Source organism: Grus americana, chromosome 1, assembly GCF_028858705.1.
Source record: "Grus americana isolate bGruAme1 chromosome 1, bGruAme1.mat, whole genome shotgun sequence".
In the NCBI taxonomy this organism is placed as follows: Eukaryota; Metazoa; Chordata; class Aves; order Gruiformes; family Gruidae; genus Grus; species Grus americana.
The window spans coordinates 201,304,206-201,320,313 of NC_072852.1; the positions used below are offsets into that span (position 1 = coordinate 201,304,206).

Here is a 16,108-nt window from a genome sequence, read left to right on the forward strand (position 1 = left end):
CTGTCAGGTAACAGAAGTCAGTTCCAGTAACCACAGGAATGATACACTGTGGATGCAGAATTTTCATCATATTTTAAAGATTATATTTCTCCCAGTGGATTATTAGCAATAGCTACCCAAGAGATCAGAGTCTGTCCCATTCTTGTTTGAATTTTGCCACATGGTGCAAAGATTTTTTGAGCTATATTCAGCAAGTGTATCTCAAATCCCATGCAGGGTACTGGAGATTAAAAGAAAATGGTTTTTTTAAGTATTTTTCTGGTTAAAATCTCAACAGAGCACGGCATAAGGTGCAGAAAACAGAATGCTGTATTGAGGATTATACCTTACAATGATGCGATACAGGCAGATATCAATGCCTGAATCTGTCATATCTTTAAGTATGTGCCTCCTGCTCACCCACGTGTATTTTGTAGATATGTTCACATAAATCCCTTCATAACAGAGTAGAAAGATTCCTCACTTCATCATGACTCTGTGAAAATCTTAAATTATATATATGAAGTATCTCAAGCATGTATTTTGTAAAATATGTAAAAATCTCATACACGAATACTAATTCCTCTGGGAATAGCAAAATATTTTGGGGAGAGAGCAGGGAAGAAAGAGAGGGCATGAAAAATGTTAAAGCATATTTATTATCCTGCTGTTGATCTTTTAATACGCTACAATTATTCAGCAAGAATTCATTCCGATGAAAAAGTGCCCCTGACAACCAAGTGCTTGGTCAGTTTTCCAGCCTGACAACAATCCCCATCCTCAACTTTATTCCAATGATTTGTCCTCTTCATTCTTTTCTAAAACAGAAATACCCTCTCACTAAGGAGTATGTGTTCAAGCTGGATTTCCCTAGGTTTTCAGCAGGCTACATTTTTCTTATGGACCTTGGGTAAACAGCCTCTGGTCTGCTAGTCAGCCCTTTTTCAGGTTTTTCTGTTTCACTTTGGACACCAGCATGGCGTAACTGCTATAGGACTGCCAATGGCTGAATTGATGCACCAAACTGTCATGACTGAGCAAGTTTTACCTCCTGGCACTGTTTACAGATGCTGTCCAAACTATTTCGAGCAGATACTGATGCCTTCTTTTAAGGGCTAGTTATCATTTCTTGCATGATGTTGGGAGCTGATAGCTGAGGATCACAAAGCACGTCGGTGCTGGGGCAGGAAAGAGCACCTTCTCCTGACTCCTGCTCTGCCCCCCAACCTTGACCCACAGACCTCTTCAGCTGATCCTGGAAAATGCCTTTTCCACAAAAATATTTTTCTTTAAAAGAAACAAAAACCTTCCTCACTTCAGAATTCTTAACACATCAATACTGCTCTAAGGCATCAGCATAGGAAAACACTAAACTCACTAAGGAGAAATACAGTCCTGTTTAGCTTCATTGCAGCTAACAGTTGCTTGCAGACAAAGGACCTTCAAATGCTGGTTAAAACCTAAAATAAAAGTCCTTTATGTATACTAAGAAATCAGTATGTGATAGATTACTAGAAGTAGAAGAACAAAGGCAAAAGTGGAGCACTGCATGGTGCAGGGGTGTCCTGCTTGAGGCCAGGGGCTGGCTTCACCAAGTAACCCCCAGCTACTGCCGCGGAGCAGCCATCCATGTTAGCGCGGCTCCTGCACATTGCTTTACTTCTTCCTGGTCAAAAGACAACACAGTTGGCTAATTTTCTCTAGACCACCTTCAAGCAAACAGGATCAAAATTTTTTTGAGGGCTTGAGGACTGCAATTTTATCAGTACTGAGTGAGGATAAAATATTTGCTTTTTTCATCTTGAAACACTGCATTTGTAAATATCTCATCAAATTCTCCTAAACCAGGAGACAATTAAATATCTGATGATAAAAAAAAATTCCCCAAAAACTAAGTTTCCAGGTTTTCTTCAGTAGGAATATAAAAGTTCTTTTATCTGTTTTCACAGCTTTTTGCACCCAAATTTAATTAACGGTCATAAATTCCAATAAAGACTTTCTCCAAAGCATCCTTTAAGAGCCCTCGCTTCTTCCCCAGTTTATTTATTGCATGGGGATTTATTCAAGGTGGAATCAATAACACTGCAGCTACCTACTCATCTAATCCCCTGCTCAAGCACATTCAGTGGAGAATTTGGTTGTTCAATTCCAGTTGCAGGAAGCCTGCCCCGTTCCAGCGCAGCAAAGGCTGAGCAAAACCTTCCCTGAAATTGCTCCTGTGGCACCAGAAGAAAAAGTAGGAGGCCCATCTCTCCTGTGATCTTTCATTTTTGTCGGTATACAGACAAAAAACTGCACTCATGCAAGGCATGAAAGTTTGAAATGAAAGAAGAAAACCACTGCAACTTAAAGAGATACTTCCTGTCCTCCCCAAAGCAATATGGGGGTATAAAACAGAAGGAAAACTGTTATTAAAAAGAGTAGGCCATGAGTTAAAAAAATATAGGTATAGTAAATGAAAAGTGTCAGGAAGTCAAGATTCCTGTCACAGGGAAGGGATGAACATGTATAGAACAGAGAAATCCTAAAACTAAGAGTATCACAATCCTAGAATATAACATTAAATTTAGTCTAGAATTAAGTCCTACAAGTGTCGGGTTTAAAGGGTGAAAATAAACAAACTTTAAACCATAAAGTTTTAGTTCCAAATAAATTCCCTTTTCAGTTTTGGAAAAGAAACAGCATAGATGAAGAATAACACATCAGGCCCCGTCCAGTCAGAAACAGGGCACAACCAACAACAGGACAACAAGAATTATACTGAAGCAGAGATGCAAAAGTCATAATTGATGAATTATTATTGAATGTTTAGAATGGGAAAGTAAATTGATGTTTTGGTCATGACCCAGTGGGCTGCGTACTAGTGAAAGATAATAAGTAAAACTCTGTAAGCCAAGGAGTTTATAACGTGAGAGAGACACAGTTAATAAAACGAGGAATAAAGTGGGTAGATGTGGAACAACAAATTATGACCACAGCTGCTTTGAAGTGTCTGGCTGATCATAATTGTTGATCTAGCCCTTTTATCCAGCTGCTAAACTGCATTAATATAACTAAAAATACCTTTTCTGCTTTTTTGGTTCTCCTTATTGCTTTCTCTTTTAAGAAAATGCTACTAATTGCCAAAGGATTTGTGTATGGCAGAGTAAGTGGATCACAAGCCATATTCTGAAAGCACTAGTGAAAAAGTGAACGTTTTTAACTCCTGATTTAGGCAGCATGTATTTTCTAAACTAGTTTCTGTTTCAATAGTTTCCGTGTTTTACTGTTTCCTCCTCCTTTTTTTTTCCCCCCTAGGTGTCTCCTAGGAGCTGCTTCAGTCATATCCCACATGAACTGTGGAGAGCTTCAGCTACTGTGGCTTCATCTCTAAGATTCTGTGAAGCAGGGAGTGTTCTTAATTAATTCCTCAGACACCCAGCAGACGGAAACTGCCACCTTTATCTATCGTCTGCTGCTCCCTTCCACTTCCAGGCGTGAACGGCCTGGCTCCAAGCTGGCAGCCTTTCCCAGCAGAAGCATTTTCTCTTCAAATGAGTCCCACTGAAAATGACAGGACTCTGCTGCACACAGTTCTGGCAAAAATAGCCTCTAAGCAAGAGAAAAAGCCCACTGGTTTTCATCAAGGAGACATGTCAGCTCTTGAGGTTTGCACCTTCTTGCAGAGAGTGAGCTAAGCGCTTCAGGAATAAAATTAAGTCAAAGTAATAGCAGGTCTGCACAGTTGGTACTCTCACAGAAAGCATATACCAATCTCACACTAGACCAGGACTAGTAAATCAGCTTTCCAAGTGCGAGCGTTGCACAGAAGAGAGGCAGAGGTGCATCAAATTGCGGCTTTATCTTACGCAGTTTTGAGGCTCCACTTTTAACCCATACTGCACCCACGGACACACACCCCCCACACACGGCCAGATCATTTCTCAATAGAGATCAACTTCATTCGTTTTCCAACAGGACAAAGAGATTCGTTTGCTTGGCAAAGAATAGGATAGAAGTACATCAGCAAGCAGATCCTTTTGAAAGGAATGGGTTTATTTCTCCAGCTGCTGAATGACATTGGAGGATTTTTTTATTCCTAAGAAGAGGCAAGATTAACAAGCAGCATTTACAAATGCAATACAGCCCGATTTGATCAACGTTTTCTCCCTATATTAAGATGTTTGTTAATCATTCATTCCATAATTTTCCTAAAATGCGTGCTCAATACATTAAAATGTATGCATCTCCATACATTCAATTACATGCAGAAAATTTCTATTGCTTGATTGGGGAGTCACAATGCCAACAGCTCTCATAGCTTGCCATCTTTGAAGACAGAATCATACTTAATACTTAGTATTATGAGGCTTTTCATTTTAAACTGTAATTACTTTCCACTTCAGAACTACAGAATGAAGCATCTTCCTATACTTAAGCCTCCCAGCGTACAGCCAGCTTGCAAAAATCGGACAAAGAACATTATCCATTTTCTCAAGGGAGTAAGGTATTTGCTAACTGCCAAGAACAAACCGTAACTATTCATGTGTCGTGTAAGGAGATGCAGCGTGAGAAATGGCACACATTACTCTGTCCATATTCTTGAAAATCATTGCAGCTGAATGAAATCTCAGTTTATCACAAACCAAGCAATATGACAAACTAGAACAGCCTCTAGGATATTAGTAACGTACATATAAATAAAAGGATAGCAAAGGTTTTATTTGTGGGTCTAACAAGGGGAAGGAATAAACTCCAATATAAGTACTTGCTGTTTAAAGAAAAGGTTTGGCAGAAACAGGTTTAAATGGAGATTTGACACCAAAAAAAATCTTACTGCCTGCAAGTTATAAACATGACCAAGTATTCAGAAGAAAAAAAAAAAAAGCATCAGTACTGCAGCTGAAATTGCAAATCACTTGATATATAGAATAAAGAGGCTGCAATTCCAAAAGGTTTCCATACATTTTATATCTTTATACACACACACATACATATATACATATACACGCATATTTGTGCTTTCTCAGTATCCTTCCACAGCAAGTCATCATAACCACATCAGAGCAAGGGAGTAAGAAAAGGCAAGCAAACAGAAAATGTCTTTAAAGAGTCATTAATCACAACCTTGCTTATTAAAGAAAGGAATGAAATAATTAAAAGACAGTTTGAAACACACATTGGTAGCTTGATTGAAATAACAAAAATCCTTACCTGTGCGTTCTTATTCCTGGCTTCTCTCCTTGCTGCTTTTTCTTTCAGCCTTTTCTCCTAAAACAAAGAAGATGCACAGTTTTAAAGGAAACGCATGTTTTGTTTTGGTTTTTTTCTTTTAATATTTTAAGATTAAAGTTGAGCCACCTACATATTTTTAATGTACACAATGCTACACTGGTGGTATTGCCCCTACATATTACTGATGAAAAACAATAAATAAAAAGATCTGATTGAGATATTACTCATTCTTCTTGTTCTTAAAGGAAATAAAACTACAAGAATGATTCAAACTCACATTTCATCTTCACCGAGACTTGTTACTCTTAAAGGAATGATGCAGGTAAGTATTTTGACAAAGTTAGTATTTGTCTCTCAAACAAGGTACTTGAAATGGCACCAAGAGATCCAACTTTTCATATTTCTCAGTGGCTTAATATGAAATCCAATGCATTTACCAAACTAAAATGATAATTTCCCTAACTTCAGAATTACTAAAGCAACTGGGGAGTGAAAGCTAAAATGTGTTCTCCCTAGCTTTCGTATCTCCGTTATTACAAACATTCTACAATAGCATTTGCTTAGTAATTGCATCAATTCAGAAACTATAACATTAAGTTCCTTCCACCAAAGGGACTCTGCTATGGGAAAATGAGCAAAACACAATGATAAAAATCATTCAAAGATGCCTGCCAAATTTCTGAGCATACAAAAGTGGCCAAGATATTTAATTCAATTGACATTTATTGTTGCTTTTTTGTTGTTGTTCTTATTTGGATCGGTTTATTTTTAAACCAGTTGAAGGATTATCTGTAATTTAGACTCTGTCAGGTCCTTCCAATTGAACATCCTTTACATTATCTATTTCATGAAGTAAGGACAGAAATTCAGGTGAGGGCACATGTCCCTTAGAAGACCACACTGCTCCCTCTTTTGTCTTAGTGATGGTGATGAGATTGGCGTTGAAACTTTTTTATGCTAGCATAAAAATGTTTATGGAATACAACTCTCAGTTTCTTTGAGCAATATAGGCCATTGCTACCATCAGCATGTTTAGAACTGAGTCCACATAAAAAGGGGACATTACTTTAACATCAGTCCAGGGGCAGCCCCTCAGCACAGAGAAGGCTGAAGACCAGTCACATTTAGCTCACTCATGGGAGTAATGAGAAAGCTCCAGCTCCAGCAATAGTCCTGGTGCCGTATCATCACGATGATGCTACCAAAGCTTATTGGTAGCTACCACACAAAGTTGCTTGGAAAAGCAGCGTGTTTGAGTGCAGACTTGGGAAAAGGAGAACACAGCCGCCAAGATTTTCAAAACTGGTGTCTAATTCAGTCTCTTTTGAGCCATTTGTCTGGTAAGTGCCATTTCCTATTCTCCCAATTGACCAAACTACAGAAGTGTTAGCTTACTTTCAAACTCACTTTCTGAGGAAGTCAATCTCTTCTCTACAAATCAAAACTCATCCCTCTCCCAAAAGACAGGGACAAAACGGCATGAGGTTTGCGTGTCTCTGCTTTATACAGTTCTCCAACGCTGTGTGCAAAGCTGTCTGGTACAAACACCTCGATACCCTCACAGCTACATGCCAGGGTATTCACCACATGCTATGAAACAAAACAAAAACCCCGCCACTGTAGACAGATGCAACACAGCTGTCTTCTTATTTCAGGTTTGTTAAAGTAAGAAAAAACAATTTAAAAAAAAATTACATTTAAGGCCACAAGGGCATCATATGGGGCAAAAGAAGCCACCAGGATCGAGTACTGTCTGGTACGGACACAGGCAGCCTGCTCTCCAACAGGTTAGACCTAAGCATCATGACCTCATGGTCATAACACGGTCATCCATGTTATGATTCCTTCTCTTCCAAGTAAAATTTGTATTAATTTATGGTAATTTTTACTTATGCTTTTCTAATGATTTTACTTAAGTTTTCCACCTTCACCCACTCTGGTCTTAAATGGTTTAGTTGTACATTCTTTGCTCTTTGGGGTCACCATTGGGGTTCTCTCATTTTTCTGCTAAAACTGTGATCCTTTTCAAACTTTACAGAGCTAGAGAGTAACACGCCAAATATTACAAAGCAGGACAAAGCAGCTTTTAAATTGGATAGTCTAGAAAATTTTAGAGAGAAAAATTCTATCGTATATGAAGACAGTGTCTTAACTACAGCCACAGGCTTAAGCCAATATAGCAGCAAAGTTCCTGCTCAAGGGATTTACAACAGAGCACTTAGAAGACAGCTATGAAAGTGGGAGATTGACATGCCATAGGAGTATGCCAAACAGCATAATATACAGAAGTGTCTAAAAAATAGTAAAGACACAAAAAGATTCTAAATTTAATAGGTGCAAAGACTGAAATCAGGTGTACAAAAGAAACACAAGACAGCAGCAATCAACAGGAGATGCCATCAAGATCTTTTATTTTTTTCTTTTTTCTTTAATTTTTTTTCCTTTGAGGGAGAGAGAGGGGATTTGGTTCCTTGTCAATGAAAAACAAAAGCAGATTTTGCACAGGGCACATCTGCGCTGGCAGTAAGTTGGAGTTAGGAGTGCATTTCAGAAGCCAATGTCCTCATCAGGCCTGCTTCCTCTGTTTCATGCTGCAAGGCAGTCTTCAGGAGCATAGCTAATACAGGCCAACCAACGCTGGGCATTCACAGGGTCACAGGATCGTTCCGGTTGGGAGGGACGTCAGGGTGTCTCTGGTCCAACCTCCTGCGCCCAGCAATGTCAGCTCTGAGGTCAGGCCAGGCTGTGCAGGGCCTCATCCAGCCAGGTCAAAATCCCAAGGTTGGAGACTACACAACATCTCTGGGCAACCTGTGCCACCACCTGACTGTTTGCACACAGAAAAAGTTTCCTTTACATCCACGTTGAACCTCTTGGTTTAACTTATGGCCATGGTCTCTTCCTCTCTCGAGCCTGGCTCCCATCTCCATCTCCTCCATGACCTCCCACAGGCACTGGGGGCTGCTGTCAAGCTCCCCCAAAGCCATCTCTGCTCCAGCTGAACAAGTCCAGCTCCCCCAGCTTCTCCTCGCAGGACAACCGTCTCAGGACCTCAGCTGAACTCACTCTAGTTTGCCAATGCCCTCCTGTACTGGGGGCAGTGGTGGCGTGTAGGATGATGTCATGAATATGGAGTAGAGGAATTAATTCCCTCAAAGGGATTCAGTTCAAAGCATCAGATAAAACCTAATCCAGTATACCCCACCACCACACAGCATGCAATCTGGCTCTCAGCACCAACCATCTTACTCTGCAGTCTTGCTCTCACTGGGCTGTTTCACTTGCTAATACAGGTATAGCAGTCAGGCTTTAACTTAGGCTTCAATTCTGGAAACAATCCTATTAAGGCACTGCTTAAATTTACATGCCACTTCAAGCACATGTGTAAGTACGTACAGCGTGCTGAGCAAATGCCTAAATACTTATCCTCAGTCAGGACCTTATTTTCTATTACTTAGAGGACAACTGTATATTCTACTGTGCCAAGGTAATATCCTCACATAATAAAGACGCCCTTTTATACGACCGCATAAAACCCCTGAAATTAACTACCTTGCCTTAGGTTACAAAGAAATGCTACAGCACAGCCAGGGACACAGATCTCCAAAGACTCAGATGAGTATTTTAATTACCATGTCATTCATTCTCACATTGCTACTGCTAGGAAGAAATATGGGCCCATGCAGAACGCACACGGACAACGCACTGTAAGACAGCCGTAAAAAGTAATCAAATGGGGCAAAGTTGAACCAGTGAAACAGTTGGATATTGATTTATTTCATGTTAATAGATTCTGTTCATCTATGGGTAAGTCTGTAACTATCTGTAACTACTAAGCTGTTCAACATTAGTTTCCACGGACGGGAAAAAACAACAGAAAAGCGTGGATTATCTTGGAATACCTAAATTGTAACACAATAAGAATACCAGATTTTATCACTGTTCTATCCAAGCTATAAATCATTACTTGTAAAAACAGCACATAATTTAGAGATGAAAAATCCAATTTACTAGGGCAGGAAAACAAAAGATTATGTTTCAAGGTATGAATACTTAATTATATATATTACTGGCTGACACTCTGTTATAGCATAACATCATAACACAGCGCCATGAGGCTGTCAGATAAAGTCTGAAACATCACAATCTGATTAAATACTCTTTTATCTACAATGGTGAAGTCAAGCACCCATATTTTCTTTCGCATTTATATTGAACAGCTCTCCTTTGCACCCGTATAGCACCTTCTTCACAGCTGAAAGATCTACTCATGCCCTTCCCAAGCTATCAACAGTGAGGATGAAAGAAAGAAGTTTAACCAAAAATCAATGCAATAATTTGTTGTAGCTTAACTTCTAAGAAAGTGCTTCCAGCCCCTTTAGATCAAAACCAAGCAACCTCCCCTTAAAGGCAGTAGCCAGAACATCCATTGTCTTAGATCAGCAACGTAGTATATGCAGGTTTTGAGCAGTGGATAAATGCAGATCATCTAGATGTCATTTAAGGATCAGTTTGGATAGATCAAGAACCATGGGTTCAAGGACTTATGAAACAGGACAGCTGATGGGATCAATGTGCCTGACCAGCAGAACACAGGCAGAAGAACTGCAATGGTCATACACTGGTTTAGAAGAACGTTCTGTCTAGACTTTAAAACATTTCACTGAAGGACTGTACACCACAATCTTTCAAAACTAGCTGCTGTTACTAGTTACTGCTGTTACTGGTCTGAGCCTACTTAGCTTTGATTTTTAGACCTGTCTCAACTGTCTAACTTACCCATCGGTCAGTTTGAAGGAACCTCCATTATCAAAGTTTAGGTATCTATGTAGATACATGCTGATCATGCTTCCTCTTAACTTTCTCTTCTGTAAAGTGAAGAAAATCAACTCCACGTGTTTCTCAGCAGTTAGGTCTACTTTCCCAAATATCTCACTATCTTCCCAAACCAACCTGTCACTTCTGTTTGTATATTAAATAATTCTATCAGCCCTTTTGATCCTGTCAGAACAATCCCACTGCAATAGTTCATGTTGACCTGATCAACCATCACATCACCCAAATCTTTTTCAACGTCTGTATCTCTAAGGGAAGAGCTCGCAGTCTTAAAATTCTGCTCTAAATTTATATTTCTGCCTATTTTAAAATACAGCTTGCTTTGTTTGAGCCCAACGTAGCAAGAAAGCTTTCTTGCATGTCACTAAAAAAAAATATCTTGAAATAATACACTTCCCATGGAAGAAATCCCATGGACCCACTAGAAACATCTACTTAATCAGAAACCACTGGTTTGGGATGTTCCAGATACTGAGGTCTTGGTCCATTTAATTTGTGCCATGTTTGTTTATTATTTAAAACACTTAAGTGCAGAAATTGCAGTGTATTCCATGGATGCATTTAGAAATCAGATTCTGCTCTGATAAAAATAGATATACACACACAGTTCACTACACACCTACTTTCCACAAAACCGCACTGGTTAACGTTATATTCCTTTCATTTAGTTCTTCATTAAGGCAATCTTGTGCCAGTCTTTCTATTACTCTGGTGTGGACTAACAGCAGGCTGAGTTACCAGCTTATTTCCCTCAAAAGATTTCTGTGGTAGTTCTCAAACTCTTCTAGAACTCTCCCGCTGTTTCGAGACCCTTTTAAAATCGACATTAATGGTATTAACAGCTTAGAGACCTTCTTGATCATCTTTTTAAATTTCCTGCAAATTCTCTTTTTTTTCCTCTCAGTTATACATCTAGTTAACAAGAATTGTTAACTACCTCAGTAATCACAGGGATTAATGTTTTTAGTCTCCATCATGTAATACAGCTAAATCATTTGGCTTTCAACTAAACAAAGAAGAGTTATCATTATTGAACCCTTCTACCTTTCCTGCACTAGATCCAACAACAGAACCAGCTCTGCCTAACAAAGAGAGAAAAATATGGACAAAGCTTATTCTAATATACGGAAAAGCTACTCACTGTTCTTAACTCTGAAGTTAAGAATCTGCCACTGGCTTCTTTTCACACTCATATTTCCTCTTTCTTTCACTGTCGGGTTTTAAAACAAAAACTCATACCCCTTTTATTTCTCCCTCAAGACTCCCACTTCTTATTAGAAAGACATATTCTAACACTTACATTCCATGTTCTCAAGTCGAGGCAAAAAGAAATAATGAATAATAGCACTGCAGCTCTCTCTAGCTGGTGAGGCTAGGAATATGTGAAAGATGCATATAAAGGCAGTTTAAAAGCCACGATTTTAATTATAAAAAAAGAAAATCCAGTAATTTTGAAAGCTGTACATTCTTCCCTGCCCACCCCTGCCTCTGGAAATCCCCTCTTCCTTTGACTCTCTTCTTTCTATAGTTGATTAAAAGTTCATTTTACTTAGTCCAGAGGGTTAACTATAATATTAAAAAATATAGAGTTTATTGGCATGCATTAACAGCTTTGTTTCATATAGTAATTTATTCTTTCAGCTTTTTAATTTGTAAACAATTTGTACAGTACGTCTCAATTCTTTCTTTTAAAGATTTGTACATAGGTCATAACTGCTCAGATTCACATTAAATAAATTCCCTTAGTTGGTGATATACTGCAGTTTTACCAGCCTAAAATTTCACTGACCTCTTCTATTTGCTTACCTAAAGGCAAGAAGTAGTTTCACTCAATACAAGTAATGCAACTTCTGGCATATTTATCCCTGAGAGCATTAAAAAAGCCTATGGCAAACTTATTTCCTGTAAAAATTTCATGTTCCTATGAGTCATCCGAAGTTGTCTTATTTAAATACTCGAGACCTCCCACAGGTTTTGATCAAAGACTTTTAATATTTGATCCTTTGCATACTGATGCCATAATTTGGAGCTATCAGCCTATTCTATTTAACAGCTGAGGTTACCACACAACAGTTCTTAGAGGTGGCTAAGGTTTGGAAAAAATCACTCTGTTGCCTGGAAAAATCTGGTTGTCATTTGCAAATATATCTTAGTTGATACCAATACCTGATATTATTTCTCAGTATTTTATTATCTCTTGTTATTTTAGTGGGATATAGTTAGGGACAGTCAGCTGTGCTACAGAAAATACACACACAGCTGCTCAAAAGTTCACAGCATCTCTCATATACTGGCATCGTTGTATTCAAGAGCTGGTTTCCACCCAAATTTTAAAGCACAGATGTGCTCTGAAAAGTGACTTAATAAATGGCACTGTGGTATCCCACATCTGTCTTCTCTCAGATTTCATACCAAGTTTGTGCTGCTTACATGCAAAATATGGGGGGTTTTGGTTTTTTAACTGCTTAGCTTGCAGGCAATTTGGTAGCTGAAAATCCAGCTCTAATAAATATGGCATCAGCCCCTAAAGTAAGATTACTAACTTCTAGCTACACAATCAGCACACATGGGAGCCAACACAGAATCAAACTGTGCCCTCTTCCAAGGTGGTTTTGCTCTGCACAGGTGGATGGAAGAAAAACTAGAATTAGTGAGAACTATTTATTAATTACTAAAAAATAAATGGAATGAGGGAGGTCTGAATACACATTGAGTAAGAAAATTCTGTTTCAGTAGTGACTTTGCTAGATTTTATATTGCTATGTAGTTTAATATTTGTCTTGTTATAGAGATTAGCAAATCATCTACATGCAAGCAGTGCTCCAACCACCAGAACAAACCAACATTCCCAACTGAAAGATAAAATTGAATCAACTCATTAGTATTTCTTTGAATATTATTTAAAAAAAAAATCTGGAAATTAAGTACAAAATTGGTTACTATTAAAAAAGCAAATCTTAATACCTTCAGGGAAAAAAGCAAAAGCTTTTTGATTATTTTGTGTTTGGTTTGGTTTGTGGTTTTTTTTAATCTCTTAACATTCAGTTTTAAAAATCTATTAAATAATCTCTTCAAGCAACAAACTATATAAACATAACAATGTAAACCTCATCTGTAGAGCTGATGTTAGAGCTGATGTTTATAGGTAGGGAAACTGAAACACATAGGTCTAGTATGACCTATTTAAGACAACACAGGAAAAGTGTGGCATCAAAAGCATGTGAAAGATCACACAGTGACAATCTTAAACGTAAAACAAGCACTGGGAAAACTCTTAAGAGACAGTTGGAAAAAAGGTATTCTCATTTAAAAGAGGAAAACACAAACTAGCAGAAACTGACCCTTAAAAGGACATTGTTGGAATAAAACCAACAGAGGAAATCAGTTGACAAAACTGAAAATTATTCCTTTCTCATTTAACATCTGAATGTACTGAACGTTTTCAGGATAGAAATTTTTTTAAAGTTGGTAAGTAGGTCATCTGGTTTAAACATACATACTTTTAACATATATATATTGTCACAAAAGCAATTTATGATGTTCGTTGACCAAGGAGGAAAGGGACACAAGGTAGGACACATGTATACATACAGTTTCTTTCTGACAAACAGCCTTCCAGTAAGAAAGGGAGATTAAATCATAGTAATTAAAATACAGAGGCAGTCCAGCAATCAACTTTGTGTGAAAATAGCATCTGAGCCAGATTCTGAACCTACAGAAATCAAAGGGATTCTTCAAATGGATTCACAGACACTTCCATCCCACTTTGTACACGCATACACAAACACAGAGAAAGAAAGAGAGGTAAAGGTAACCCTAATTCAACTGAAAATACAGTTTCAACAGAATTATAGCAGGAATTAAGTCAGTTAACGGTGTTTAAAAGTAACTTTTAAAGCTGTGAACTAAAATCTTAATGACAAAGTCAATGGGAGTTGCACTGCAAAACACGCTAGTATTTTCTAGCAAAAAGTAGAGGAAAAAGGCTGATGAAGATGCACTTCATCTGTGGCTACTTTTGGTTTTGAAGGGATGACACCATTTAAGAGTGCAAATTCATAATCTAGACAGGTCACAGACTCCTGAGTTGTCTTAATGCAGTCACTCTTAAGGAAACACCCAAGTCTAATACACCAGATGTGAGAGACGACAGAAAATCCCACACCTATCTGCACCTGCTTGTGCAGATCCAGGTACCCAGCAGTACCCAAGTCCTCAGCAAGCAAAGGGTGCAACTCCCGTCAGAAGCTGCTAGGTTGCCTGAAGGACCCATGACAGTCAGAGGTCAGCATTTTGGGCAGTTGTGCCATTACATCCTCTGGCAGGACAAGCAGCCTGGTGCTGGAAGCTCCCTTACAGCATTAAGGCTGTAGCTGAAGTTAAGCCAAGCCTGCACTACTTCAGCCTCCACCCACAGCTGCATTTTCCGATTAGGGTGTACACAAACAACCTACTCGCAGTTATTTCATTTTCTTATTTTTCACATCAACAAGATGAGGCCAAGAACTCTGATTTTGCTGGAAAACTCTTAAAAAACATTCAAGGGCACTTGAAGCTTTAAGTGTAGCCCATCCAGCTGTTGAAGTGAAAGAAAAGCAAACAGCGAGCAAGCTCTTGCCTCTGCCAGCAGCACAGCGAGGCCGGAGGGACAGATGCTGCTGCTAAGACTCAAAAGGGATGCCTGTTAACTCACCTGTCAGTGTCCATTCCCCTTATCTTAATAGCTCTGCAGCTGGAACATAACAGCGGCATTGCCTGCACACAATAGCTATGAGAGGGCTCAGATAGGCTTCCTAACAAAGTAATACTCTCTTGATGTATTCCACACATCTCTCCATCTCTAATACTTCTCTTTCCGTTCAGCTAAATGCTCCTCTCTGCAGCAACCTCTTCCCATTATATTTTGCTCCTACTCTGGCACACTCTTTACGTGAGAGAATTTTATCATCCTCACCCAGCACCACATTAAACCAACTGTACAATTACACTGAAATCTGACAAATTTCACCTCAAAGTGAAGGACTATTCAAGTGCTATACTTAATAAAGAGCAAAATATTGCACCGAGATTTTTTTTTCCCTTCAGATTATTTCCTTTGAAATATGATGCAATCTCTCTTCGGAATTAATGTATTGATTGATTTCAGACTACAAATACTGTTTTTCACAGGTGCATTTATCTTCCAGCATACTGAATGGTTTGCGCTGTATGGCACCTATTTTTCTTAATTGCGTATAATTTTTTCTAATCATGAGTAAGAAATTGTTAAAATAAAGAAATCCTTGAGGGGCCTTTTCTCTTTCTTGACCTGCTATACACAGTATTCAATGATCTATTACAATATGCTACACGTACTTTTAGCATTATTGTATAAAACAATAAACCAAACATGTTTAAATCGTATCTACTGTGTCATCAACAGAAATCATTTGCAAAAGCAGGACTGGGAGCAAGACAGAGCCTAGAGCTCCAGTTGGAGTGGGGCTGCCAAAGGAAGGGGCAAGGCACAGGGCGTTCTGCTCCCGGAGAGCTTTCCCATCTGGGCCATGGCTCAGCCACGGCATGGGCTGAGCATTGTGGCAGGGGCCAGAGGTAGGAAGAGACAAAGGCTGCAGCGTTACAGTAGGAAGCAAACCCCAAGGAATGCAGTGTGGCACGAGATACACAAAGGAAAAATAATCCATTACAACTATCAGCTGAGAGCTTAACTGACTTAGTCACACTGTTGTTCTCCTACTAGTTAAAATTATCAGCATTACTGCTTTTAAAAGCAAACTCACAGTTTGATTCTAACTTTTTGCCAACTGCAGGTTCTAAAGGAAATGAATTCTTCCTTTGTAAGTGAACCTACATCTCTTTTTCAGGGTCCTACATCAGGTGCATCTTTCATTGGATCAATTCAATTCATACAGATTTTAGGTCATCATGAGGTGACCACAGTTCTCCAGGTACTCTATCCACGCATGCAAGATATCCTGTACAGCTGTATAGTACCTTTTCTTCCCCTAAATGCCCCCAGAAATCTTCACGCTTTTTAAGCATCAGCTCTAAACTCAGTACTGAGGCTATTATATCATCC

The 16,108-nt window shown here is 38.8% G+C and overlaps 1 protein-coding gene across 1 annotated transcript in view; it reads right to left on the bottom strand.

Moving 5' to 3' along the window:
• DDX10 (DEAD-box helicase 10) overlaps positions 1 to 16,108 on the bottom strand; it is a 193,499-nt gene that overhangs the window by 52,703 nt on the left and 124,688 nt on the right. Inside the window, exon 16 of the mRNA XM_054808723.1 lies at positions 5,173 to 5,229. Coding sequence (XP_054664698.1) covers positions 5,173 to 5,229 — 57 coding nt within the window. The remainder of the gene's footprint in view (positions 1 to 5,172; positions 5,230 to 16,108) is intronic.